This window comes from Apostichopus japonicus, chromosome 9, assembly GCF_037975245.1.
Source record: "Apostichopus japonicus isolate 1M-3 chromosome 9, ASM3797524v1, whole genome shotgun sequence".
NCBI classification, from domain to species: Eukaryota; Metazoa; Echinodermata; class Holothuroidea; order Aspidochirotida; family Stichopodidae; genus Apostichopus; species Apostichopus japonicus.
Genome location: NC_092569.1, coordinates 19,650,073 through 19,663,940, shown reverse-complemented (window position 1 = coordinate 19,663,940; position 13,868 = coordinate 19,650,073). Strand labels below are relative to the sequence as shown.

Sequence of the window (13,868 nt, the reverse complement as noted above, 5' to 3'; positions counted from 1 at the left end):
GGGCATGTCTTGTAGTACCTTCGTCAGGGCAAAGGTGAAATATAAAATAATAATAATAGCATTTGGGGGAATTCTGTAAAATTATTAGATAGATCAAACTTAAAACGTTTAACTCGTATTCAGTAATGTAAAACACTCTAATTGTGATGCAATCGGTGGAGGTCACTATAGGTGGCCATACTTTTTACAAACACAACTTGCTTGCTCCTTAACCGTAAGGCCGATGGACGTCAAATCATCGAGTGGGGTGTATTTCCTGTGCATAACATATGTTGAGTCTGCTATAGCTGATGACGTCATAGGGCCATAAAGTCAAAGATCATTGAAGCCGTACAATTGTTTCACCAGTACGTTATATCATTGTTTTAATATTTTAGATTCAGCATTTGAAAAAACATTCCTATTACAGAAACTAAATATTGTAATATACAAGAAGGGTGTCATATGTTCCCACCTTCAGCGTCAATCGAGAGCAGGTCAGTAGACAGTGTTCGAATTTATGGGGCGGGGGAAATGGTCAGAAATGTTGGCTAATATCAGTTAGACTCAATTGAGTCCCCTTCCACTATGAGAATATTTTGGTTGGTAAAGAGGACTTATAGATATAAAGTACAAGTCGGTATTCTGATGTGGTTTGCCTCCATGTCCACCCTATCTCATTGACTAGTAGAACCCTGGTCGAAGTGGATGGTGTAAATCTCAAGTTGTGGCTTTCTTTCTTGCATTCGGCCGAGTAAACATGAGACCATCCCACCGGGGCCCAGCTGGACGCCCGTCACATGCCCCAAGTCGAAAGAAATTAGAAACATACATGGTCTCCTTTGAAATCATATGTACGTCGTTGATTAAAACTAGGTTTATGAACGCGGTACAGAATTATGACTTTGGAATCATTTTTATGATGAACGGTTGTCAATGTATATTCTCACCAAAGGGGTGTATATAGCTATCGCATTAGTTAAAGGAATGCGATATACGATTTATGTACATTACGTACATATAAACATGTTTTAATATCGTGGAAACAAGTTGAATTGCTTACATTCGCTGAAAACATGTTATGGTTAAACACATGATCGGGTACGGCTATTTAAAAAAAGTATGGTTAGGCGTATTTGAAAACATGTTAGGGCTAGGCGTATTTTTAAGATGTTAGTGTAAGGCGTATTTATAAAACATAATAGGGTAAGGTGTGTTTTATAACTACTCTAAATATGTTAGGGTTATGCTTACTTAAAAACATATATAAACATGTTAGGGTTAGGCGTATTTAAAAAAAAAAAATCGACTATAAACATGTTAGAGTTAGGCGTATTTATAAACTACTATTAACGTGTACAATCTAGACAATGTAGAGCTAGGGGTGAAGATAGGTGGCAGAAGAGTCAACAACCTCAGATATGCTGATGACACCACACTGCTCGCAGAAAGCAAAGAAGACCTCCTTAATCTGATGGAACGTGTGCAGGCACATAGCACTCAGGCTGGGCTACACCTGAACCTAAAGAAGACCAAGGTTATGTGCACAGAGGAGCTGGACGAAATTATTTTGGGTGGAAACAAAGTTGAAATAGTACACGACTTTAACTTTCTCGGTTCTAGAATTGATGACAATGGTACCTGTAAGGGGGAGATTTTGAGACGGTTAGCTCTTGGAAGAGCTGCTGTGACGGGGTTAAACAAGATCTGGAGGGACAAAGCAATCTCATTATTAACGAAGAGTCAACTGATGAAAGTACTAGTTTTCCCAGTTGTGCTCTATGGGAGTGAATCATGGACAATAACAAAGGGAATGAGGGAAAGAAAAGACAGTTTTGAATTATGGTGCTGGCGCAGGCTATTGAGAGTCCCTTGGACTGCACATAGAACAAACATCTCGATTTTGGAACAAATAAAACCCTCACTTCCACTGGAAGCACAGATCCTGAGGCAACAACTAAATTTTTTCGGTCATATCATGCGTGCTGACGACTCTCTGGAAAAATCATTAATGGTGGGAATGGGTGATGGATCACGAAAGAGGGGCAGGCCACGTCAACGATGGATGGATGGTGTCAAGCAGGCGACTGGGTTGACTCTGGATAGACTTCGAGGGGCAACCAGGAGCCGGCAGGATTGGAGGATTAAAGTCATGGTCATCACCAGGGGTCGAACACGACTCGACGGCACAAGGTGACAAGGTGATTAACGTGTGACGATTTGAGGGATGTTATATAAATACATTAAACAGAAAGGTGAACAGAAGACATAATGGTCTAATTTCAATAGAATTCTGCAAACATTGAAACATTGGGGGGGGGGGGGGAGGACAAATTGTGTTAGCAATTCTCAAACCATATTGCATAGTTACCAATCATTTGCATGGGATGAAAATTCTGTCTCACTTTACACTAAACTTAAAAGAAAAGAAAAAAGAGTCAATTTGTTTTGTAACATAGTTTTATTGATAAAAGCATTGGCATGACGATACACAAACATAGAGCCAAAGCATCAATGTATTATAACTGTTGTTAACTGTTCTTGTGTTAGAGTTCCATGCACTCCTTTGTGGGTTTTTATGGTTCTTCATCGATTGCGCGAACTTTCATCTCTGTAAATTTAATGTAATTATAATAAACTGGAAGGGTATCCCAATAAAAGTAATAACCCCCATAGGGACTGTTTAGAGATGAATAATAATAATAATAATCACGGTACCACCATGCACCATCATAATAACGGGCTAAGTTGTTATTTTCAGAGCTAAGATAACTATAGTCATAATCATCGTTGTCGTTGTCTCGTGTAGTGAACGGTTGGTCATCATGGTAGGTCAGTGAATCACCTGTTGAATAAAAAGCAAAAGAAGAAGAAACAGAAAGAAATTTAAAAATTTAGTTCATTGCATCGATTCAGTATACTTTGCAAAATGTAATTCCAATAATTCAATATTGACTATTAAATGTGGTTTGGATTAACGTGTGCTAAACTAAACGTCGTGCATTGTCTATGATTATTAGAAATGAAAATAAATAGAAAACGAAGGGGAAGGTTTGGGGTTATCAACTATTATGTTTGGCTTATTATGTTGTTGAACTATTGTAAATATTGTAAAAGCGTTAAGATTTGTTTTTTGTTTTTTTGTAATGAATTTTCTTTCATGATGATATCAATAAAATATAAAATAAGTCCCACATGGTCGAAGTATGCGTTACTTTCGTCGTAACAAACATAAGTACCGCAAGAGTTCCCGATCTGGCCGTTTGTGAATTAAAGGAAGTTCATTCATGTGTCCTCATTTTTAATAAGTTTGTTTTTGTTTATCTTTTTATCTAATTTTATCATTAATCTATAGGTTTTTAGAAACTGGAAATATAGGACAATTGTCATGCAGAACAGTTCTATTTCAGTGCAATATTACAAGTGATCCGGCTCTCCTTTACAAGAACAGCTACGGTGTATTTGGTTTACTGTTGTTATGTAATAGTTAAGAATATATTTAATTTATGCTGAAAGCTTCTTGAAGCTCCCCCTTTTTTTTACATTACCTACAATCTCATCATCGCTACTTTTATCTAGCGTGCTGGCGGTATAAATAAATGTGATATCTTTGCTCACATCAATCATTGCTAACATAAATTTGATAGAGGAAGGAGTAAATAAATCAATCAATAGAGATCAACTTTAACGAATCGTTCATTTCTAGAATTGTTAGCCTACCACTTAAAAACCAACTCCAGGGGCAAGATCTGTTATCGTACCCTCTAACACGAGCTACTCGTGCAATTGTACTATATGCATATTTAAGTTTGTGTTTGTGCGCACGCCCGTGGGTGTGTTTGTATGCGTGGAAATTTGTGTAGGGTCCATAACTATCTTACCCTGTGATAGTTCCATATTTGTCTTTTGAGTAATCGATTTGTATAAGTACTTTGTCGTTACATTACATGTGTGATTACATTAACAATTACTGCTAGTATTCGGTCTATCTTGTCGAATATAAATAACTAATCTTTTCCCTATGTGTGCCTTATGCAAAGAAGTGTAGAAATAATTAGATACTGTATGGTATGGCGGGTTTATATGTTACTAACTGAAGTTTCTTAATTTTGAGTGTTCGTAGGTCCAAAGGTCCAGCTATTTGTCCAGAGATTTCTACCTACTAAATATATGCACCTTCCTTGGATCAACAAGCTATTACCACAGTAAGTCACCAGGATATGCCGTCGAGTTAATCTCGTTATTTTCAGCAAAGACAAAACATTTGTGTATAAACTAGTAAGTGATTGGATAGTGAATTATATCATATAACTAATACTACATACTTCTTTATACAAACTTCGTTCTTGAATTAACATGATATATGATGTCAAACTGACATAAATAACATGATGGGATTGATTAATCGGGAGATAATAACCTACCTGCATCTCCGTCAGAATAATTTCCAACATCTAGCCTGAAGTTATCATTCTCGTCACTGATACGAAAGAACTCGTATTTGGCGTAGTAAGGAGCACCGTCGTAGTTAACAAAGTCGATCCGGAGTTCATATTGTCTTTGGTTCGTCAAGCTATATATCTTTTCATTTCCGAGCCAGAAGTTCCGACTTCGATCACCAAAGCCAATCTTGTAGTCATCCCAATAAAGATAAAAGTCTTTTGAATCATCAACGCGACGCTGGAATACCTAAAACAATCAACGTAAAGGAACATACATACATAATTATAGTCATTTGGAAGTGTTTGCCAGCACTAATATTTTGATGTCATAACTATTGCCTGTTGAAAAAATAATAATAAATAACACATCAACCCTTATCCAAAGGAACAAACAATAGTTAAAATGTTATGAAGTTTCTAAAAACAAATTCCTGAAAGTACTTACATTACACAGAGAATTCTTCCTCTTTGGAATGCGCTCACAGTGGCAATAAATGAGGAATTCAACATTCTTCGTCAAATATGTAGCCTATCCCCGTGTTCTACATACGGCAATGTTTTTTTAAACTAGCTTACGGGTATCAAATAGAAGGTGGGATGGAGATTGATTATCTTCAAGTTATTTTTGGGACATCATATTCACAATTCAAGTAGCTTAATGTATTTTGAAAGTCTGCTATGAGGGTTTGGGCTCTGGTGGGTCGTGGTTTGGTCCTCATGGATGACTTGTGTGTCGTCGGCCTATAAAAGCTGCGGATCACTGGTTTAAGGAAAACTGTCACACTTACCGTCCAGCCTCCCCCGTCAGACATGTTACAGTAAACTTCAAACGGAGAGTCAGACCAATATGTAGGTTTGATTTCATAGACGCCACTTGTTTTCTCGCCATTGTTGTACAGTTCTTTACAGTCAGAAGGGGCTGTGCCGCCTGTAGGCCTACACTGTGTGCCGTCTCCGCTATATCCTGGCGGACAGTAACATTGTAACAGACCGTTCCTTTCTTCACAATCTGCGTTCGTATCGCATTGATAACTATCGTCACACGAAAGATGATTATCCGTACAAGAACATTTCTTGTCACAGTTTGGAGAGACGTTAAGTCCTCCTTCCTAGAAAGTAGAAAATCGTTATATTTCTCATAAGTAACTTTAGGGATCTGACAAGGTTTCTTCAAGTAGTGATTTGATGAAATACTGCAAACACACACAAGATGCATCAGTTTTCCCAACTTTACTGGCAAAATTGCGTATATCCAAAGTTGAAGAGTGTGCTGGTTGCAAGGGGTCAGAGGCAAATGCAAGGGGTCAGAGGCAAATGCAAATCGATCCCCAGTTTTTGAACTAACCCCAGTTTTTGAACTAACCCCAGTTTTTTAAAGCATCATTTAAATTGTTTACACTATTGATAATATATATCACAATCTGAAAGAAATTACTTACTTTTAACAATACACCTTTCTCTCCATCTGTTTCACTTTCGATGTAACATCCGCAGTCCTCTATTCTAATGCAGTTATCACCGTTCATCAAAAATCCTTCAGGACAGACACACGAATGAGATCCTTTGCAGGAAGTATTGACACAACTATCGGGATCAGCACAGGTAGCCTCGCAAAGTTGACACTCATTGTAGGTTTTATTTGTTGGACACCATTCAATGTAGTTATTTACATAGCCTATGAGAATAAGGAAAAAAAAGCTTAAAAATTAGCTATTCTTATTATGAACTCTGTAACGAAACATAACGAATTTGGCTTAATAAACTTCAAGCAGTGGTTTAGTGTTTGGTTGACAATTTCTATAAATTACGGAATATGTTCCGAGTCTGAGTTTTACTACTCCACAAAGACATCACTTTGTATAAAAGTATTTATACGTAAGAAGGAACTGTGACATTTCAAGATCGTTCTACCTTTTGCCAAAATACTTTGAAATGATACTTGACTTTACTCTAGCTTATGAAGAAAAACAATTTCGTAAAATGAATAACTTAGAACCCTGGCTTATCAATCCTAGCTGGATCTTCGTCAGAGACAAACTGAAACGAAGACAAATTAAGGACATTTTTAAACAAGACATTTGGACAGGCAGTTGGGTAAATTAGACAAAAAACAATGAATGAAGCAAAAAATAGACTGAAATGATGAGATGAATATCAGGCTTAGGAGATGATATAGCTGCAGTGGTAGGCTGTACAGAAGGGTGTAACTATGGGAGTTAATCAGTAAGTTCTGCACATAATACACAACAAAAACATTGAAGTAGAAACAGGAAGTAATCTAATAAATGAAAAAATGAAAACTTGAATATTGATAAAGGTATCATCACACTATTTAATAGTGAAAACTTTAGTCAGCTTGAAATTGGTCATATCCTTCGAAATCCTGTATCCTTATTTCCTCATATATATCGAATCTTCTATCGACCAGATAAGACTTATTTGGGACATGAATAAACGTAATATCTGAAAGTTGTTTTTTAAATATTTACCTACTGTTCTGTTGGTTATATCTGCTTTGACGAGCTTGTAGTTGCTGAAGTCATCGCTTATTCGGAATGTGTCATACGTCACATAAAAAGACGAACCATCTGTTGTCGTCAAGTCAATACGGAGTTGATATCTCTTTTGATTGGTTAAGTATGAAAGCTTCTTATTACCAATCCACAATTCACTCGAAAGAAAACCAAATCCTAGCTGATAATCTTCCCAGCTGCGATTAAAATTTATCGTTCCGTCAAACCGACGTTGTATGATCTGCATAACAGAACAAGTAATTTAAACATAATTCATACGATATATTAAGTTAAATTAGAATTATTCTTAAAGCCAACCATTGATTTACGTTTCCAACAATCATTTTTTTCTTTATTTTGTGACATACCGGTAAAGTTTATATCCATGGCTGGTTGTTAACCAAAACAGGAGCAATCTCATTTGAAGATCTTAGGAAGTTGACCATCGGGGTGAAGAATTATTTCATATACAAATTATGATACATTATGGAAAGGATGACAAATGAAACGAGTTCTAGAATAGTAAAATGTACAAGTTTCTTTATAGTTTAGTATGAAATATATATTGTGATCAACTTAAAATGAATTTTATGCAAAAAGGATAAAAAAGTAAACATGATCATAGAAGAATTTAAAGGCTTTAGAGAATACGAGAACTAACATTATTAAACGGTGCTTAATTAGGTGAAAGAAGCTGAATACCCGACTGATGTTTGGCATCAACATTCATAATTCAGTTTTAACTACGTACCGTCCATCCGCCATCATCTACGGTGTTATCACAGTAGACTTCGAAAGGTTCGGCATAACCGTCTGGTTTAATGAGATAAACACCACTGGAACTTGTAGATGAACAACGATGCAACACTTCGTGACAATCTCTTGGGTATTCAGGACGTTGATAAAGGAAAAAATAGTCTGTCAAAGGAGAAAAAGTGGTGATTCTGATATCATGAGAATTCAGTTGTCTTCAAGATGTATTATTAGGTGATCATATAAAGATAGAAGTTCATCCGTGCATCATCCAGATTTTTAAAACAAAAAGGAGTTTAATTAAATAATCATATATTTCAGCTCGACTCAATGCTAGATTAACACATCGAGAGCAAGAATGCAATAGTAAGATTTTTTTCCAAAATAATATTACAATTGATATAATAAAAGATAGCCTGCTATGCCTTCACTAGTCTTGAATATTCAGTGAAATGTTATAAATGCAACACAAGTTACTGAAAATTTCGTCTCAAAGACACTTCTCTAAATAGTTGCAGTAACGTTATACAAAATATAAATGGTCAAATTTGAACTAAACGAAAAATTCAAGCTTAATGTAAGATATGAAAATAAAGATTTTAGTATCGGATATACTATCAAAAAAGCAAGAACAAAATGAAAGGATATTCTGAAAAACATAAAATCATAATCTATCACTAATTTGCTTTTGAACGTTAAACTCGACTCAGACATCACTTCCTTTCCAAGAAAAGTTTATTTCAGGTTTCTCGCTTTTGTACAGAAGATAATCTTGGAACATATGTGACGTAAATATATGCAAGCTTAATATTTGGTACACAAATTGCAACTTATATACTCGAAAAAAAAACTTGAATGTTACTTTCAAAAGGTTGCTTAGATAATCTACAAGTTTAGCAATCAAATGTAAATAACCTTTTAAATAGTTTTAATATCAAGTGATAAAAATACTGCTATAAAAATGGGCACATTTATCGACAAATATTTAAGACCACCGAGCATCCTTTACTAATTCACAACGTGTACCGCACCATATGTTGACAAATAAGGAAAGGATTTCATGCAATTTGTGTACAAATTTCAAATCTATAGTGTCGAAGATTTTTTCAAAACTATCGTTTATTTCTTTTGTCGAAATGTATTTACTTACTTGTGACTGAAGGAACTAATAAGAAGAAGAAATATTTCTCTTCTCATATTACACGAGAGTTAGTGATCATAATAATATTAACAGATGTTGCCGTGACAAATTTTTGGCATGGATTATGAGGAATGAAAATATCAATCAATGAGAAATTTTACGATAAACAGGAGGTAGAAAAAATAGGAAAAACATTAATTAATAGAAAATGAATAAACACTCACTGTGAACTTTTCCTTCAGTCGCTCCTACAAAGAGTTGTTGATTACTCTGAGTAAAAGAGAATCAAAAGCATTATGCATATGTTATCAGCGATAAATATAGTTAACATATTTGCCCCTGTATTTTCAATTTTACTTGAATTTCCTTAACTTATTTACAGTTTATTTTCAGTCGTGAACTATGAGTGCATGTTTACGAGATTGAGTCGGCTGTGCCTGTTTCCTGCAAATGGCAAATACTTCCCTACTTAACTTGAGTAATAACAGCGAGGATTGAGGTAAAGCTAGTGTATAGGAGTTGGAATCGAGTTCAGTCATAAATGTTCTAAAAGTCATAAAATGTTGCATGTTGAAATGCGTTGAGATCATTAAACCAATTAAAAAGTTTTGTTTTCAGAAAATAGTACAATGAATGGTTTTTGTTGATTTGTGTATATTCTGAAAATTTTGAGGGGCAGACAGAGAGAGTTTATATTATTAGTATTGACAAAAATTGATTTATTTTACAGTGAATAGGTTAAAATTAACTAAGTACACGAAAATAAGCGCGAAAAAAAATAATTTGATCAAAAGTTTCTGTTCTTCAGACATATAATTTTCTTTATGCTGATCATTGTTTAGTAGTTTTCATTAAGTTCTTATATTGCTCTCAGGGATTAATAACTGTAGATAATTATCTAAATTTCAATAATGAAAAATTAAGAGTGCCGATTCGTTTTCAACTAAGATTTGAATATCCTTTGATCACCCATTGGAAACGTTACTTCAATGCAATTAATTCACATTCACCTGAAGTTTGACTTGCCAATCTAAAGAACGCCGTTACAACACACAAATAAACTCTTGTGCTCATGATCTCGAACTGTTAAACATATACCTAGATATGAATTACAGTGTATCTACATAGTCTTTCTTAATTTGCCGGGAAAAAAATTAACCAAATGCAAACACAACCGCTACACAGATTTCTCTTTAAATTTTCACTTTTGTGTTTTGAAGCTATGAATTTAGCCGAGGTCTAGTGCATTGGTGGGGGAATTAAGCATCAATTATCGTAAGATACACTCTGACAGTCTTAACACAGAAACTCTTTTAACGCTGTTAGTTGATTGACAACTATCTAAATAATAGATATTTCTTTACCTTAGAATTTGTAGCTACATATCATCATTAAGCCTTTGTTTCTTATTTTCGGTTGGATTTGTGAATAAGGTAAAGAGCGTGTGAAGATAAAGATACTATTACCAATGTGAAAATGGCTTCTACAACGAATTGAATCAGCGATCTTGATACTGTACTAAAAACCGTTTTATCTACGACATTGCTTTAAGGCTACCGCCTCTCTGACTTATTGTTCTTGTTTTTTTTAAAGAAGGAAGGGATTAATATTATATTTATATATTTTTTAGGATACAATATCGTTACAATAAAGAATGATTTGACACTTTAAAATATACTTATAGTTGTTTGAATGAGTAGTATGAGGAATTTCAGGTGACGCAAATGCAAGTAAAAATATTGAGTAGATCAACACTGTGCACTCGACAGAAAAAGTTTACAGCGTAAATGTTTAGACAAAGTTGTCCCAATCTTGAAGTTGAAAAATTTAGATCTTAAAAAAAAGGTATTTAATTTGTTTTATATGATTTAATTTGAATGAAATAATTGTATTCTAGATTGATTTGTTGGAGAAATATAGTCACGAATGTTTTAATGTACATATACTTTCAGAATTTGCATCATTTTACATTCCTCTCGATTCCTTCTTCTTCTTCATTTGTAATAGTTGTCTATACTATATATAATATACAGCATAGGTTTAGGAACATTTAATTTGAGATTTTGTAAAGCTGATCCTAACTGGTTCAGAAGGAATGCATGCCCGCTAATTATAAAGTAATGCAACATTTTGAGTACATTTTTTTTTAAATTCCAAACTACGATAATACTGAAGTCAAAGTCGTTTGAAGTTGATTTACTAAATTAAGTTTCGTCTGAATTTGGTTAGAAGTAAATCTTAAAATTAGTATCATGACAGGCACTTAAAGTTCTCAGAATGGACGAGATGAGATTTTATTTACTCTTAATGTAAAATAGCAGCAGGCTCTAGACAGATGTCTTTGTTTGATCAATCGCAATCAGATTTGATAAATCATTAAAGATCTTTAAATTGACTTCAAAATCCAACAATCAACGCTAAATAATATACTTTAACTTGTTTTTAAAAGAACTCTAATGAAACTAAAGATATATGATGTAGCTTTATAAAGACAAGTGAACAGTCGGTTAATTTGAAAGAATAGAAATTCATTTTTCGAGAATATCAAACAGCACTGAGTTTGCTGTTTTATGAGAGATAGATTGTACAACTGCTTGTCCAACGAGAGCGAGGTTTATATACCATGTTTTTTGTTGTACTTAGATTTGACTTCTGGAAATCAATTGAAATAGATCTAAAAAATTAAATCCCTTTTGAACAAGGTGGACCTTTATTGGGAGATGACAACAATATAGAAACACACAAACCTATTGAGACAAATACATTATATAATACTGTCTATACATTGTTTTAAATGACGGCCTGTGACGCGAGTGAAATTTTACAGTCTCTTTATTATACAAACTTTTGTTTAGAATAATCAGGAAAGTTTTCTGAGCAAAAGTTCCTACAAATGTATATTCAAAGAGGACGAAATTTAAATGCCATGTATTTGTCACGACTAGGTTTAACTTATGGAATTTCATTCAAAAATGAAATTAATATTGATTTCTCGTGCATGGCCTACACTGAGAGATGACAACTATATGCAAAACTGTCATTACAAAATACTTTACACTTTTCACATCACTTTAAATATCACGTATTTTTCATACATATAGCTTCATTTCTGGAAATCAAATAAAAATGATTTCTGTTTTGAAATGTATGACCTTTATTTGGGATGACAACTTATAAAAACTACACACACAGCTGTGGTTTAACATTTAAGAACCCATTTGTTTTTTGTTTGCTTTTGAGTTTTTTTAGCAAGCCTGTTGAGAATAGTTATTGAAATTTGTTTAAGTTAAAATCCAACTAAAGACAGAAAAACTAACGGGATTTAAAATCTACCTAACCGATGGAAATGTTTGTACTATTTTATAAATTGGGATATTTAAAATGATATTTAACATTTTATTTATTGAAATAGGTAAAATTACCGTTAAATTAGTTATATAATAATCACAGTTTTATAGTAAATTAAATTCCACAAAGTCTGAAATATTAGAATGGAAAAAATGTACTCACCTCTCCGTGGAAACAGATTATATTTCTTGACAGGACAAAGAAACAAATTTGTACAAGAAATCGTAGCTTTCTTGGGATCCACATTATGAAATAATATTTTCTGGCTGATTCTCTATGAAACACTGAATCAAACTAAATCGATGTAAAGCACACTTTGGCAAAGCGGGAATAAATAAAAGTACGGAGGAGCATTTGTCACCGGCAAGAATGGAATTTTTCATCTTGTGACCTTCCTTTAGGGTCATTTGCATGTAATTAAAGATGGTTTCTGAAAGCTACAGTATAATGGTTTGTTCCAATATATTGTATAAACACGGGGAAAATATTACCCGGATCTTATGACGAATAACTACAAATATAATAGTTATTATTATGATGCTTCTTGATGTGTCTGTACATGCGTCACGCTTTCTATTAATTGCACGTCGTATTGAGCTGTTCCGTTACGATGAAATGGTTTTATGTGAGGGTTGGTATGCGGGGGTGAGGGGTGGGGGGCAGCAGACGGACGGTTGGTCGGATTCTTTCAACACTGATTTTAGTAATCTCAGACTGAACGATTATTTTTGTCAGCATGTTCCTATTCAAATATCTTGTCGTGAGGACCCATTGACATGTATTAAGACGACATGGATTGTGTCGGGGGTTGAAATCACCCGAACCGAATTGTACAGTTGCTTATAATAGCGTTTTCGACTTGAATATATTGCGCATTTATATGCATCTGTGTTATAACATGATAACACGTGTTATGCTAGAGGCACATTTTATTGCGGCCTGTGTTAAAAAAATAGATAAAAATATAAAAAAATATAAAATATAAAAATATTTTTTATTATATAAAAATAAAAATATTTTATATTATATAAAAATAAAAATAAAATATATATAAAAATATTTTATATTATATAAAAATATAAAAAAAAAATTAAAAAAATTAAAATATATATATATTTAATACCACTACGATTTACTGTATTGTATCTTTAACCTATCTAGCTCTCGCATGCTCCCAAAACATAACACGTGTTAGTGTGTTATAACACCCTGGCATATAAATGCATAATATGCTAATATGTTAAGAACAAATATAAGCTCACACCTTTTCGGCTCGGGTGTTGAAATAGGGAGGGGGACACGGGTGGTCAAATTCTGTGCACACTGAATCTAGAAATCTCCGATTGAACTATGTTTCACTCCCTCACCCACTTGTGCACTTCACTTCTATTTAAACGTCTCTCCTTCGGTGTTTCACATGAGCCCAGTTTGTATGTCTGATGGGAGGAGCTGAAGGTGGTGTCTCCGATATTATAAAGTCTTCTCTGGAGTATAAATCCTAAGCTTCTCTCAAATGTACACTGGAGGGGGAGTTTCACCACCAATACAGGGGCAATGGAGGGCAACGGTGTGCAAAATTGAGCTGGGGACCACCTCAGATCGTCAGCCGGGGAAGAATGTTTTTTTTCTTCTAATTTTATAACAATCTCATACAAAGTATCTATAAAAATGCGTTATGGGATACCTATTTGG

General features: G+C 34.1%; 1 protein-coding gene across 1 annotated transcript; it reads right to left on the bottom strand.

The window, feature by feature from the left end:
- Window positions 1-2,451: 2,451 nt before the first annotated feature.
- LOC139973332 (uncharacterized) lies at window positions 2,452-12,509 on the bottom strand. The gene is made up of 8 exons (XM_071979945.1): window positions 12,339-12,509; window positions 9,053-9,098; window positions 7,686-7,852; window positions 6,911-7,175; window positions 5,861-6,096; window positions 5,210-5,530; window positions 4,404-4,668; window positions 2,452-2,824 (listed from the first exon to the last, which is right to left on the bottom strand). The coding sequence occupies exons 1-8, from the start codon at window positions 12,420-12,422 to the stop codon at window positions 2,556-2,558; spliced, it is 1,653 nt and encodes a 550-aa protein (XP_071836046.1). The 5' UTR covers window positions 12,423-12,509; the 3' UTR covers window positions 2,452-2,555.
- Window positions 12,510-13,868: the final 1,359 nt, after the last annotated feature.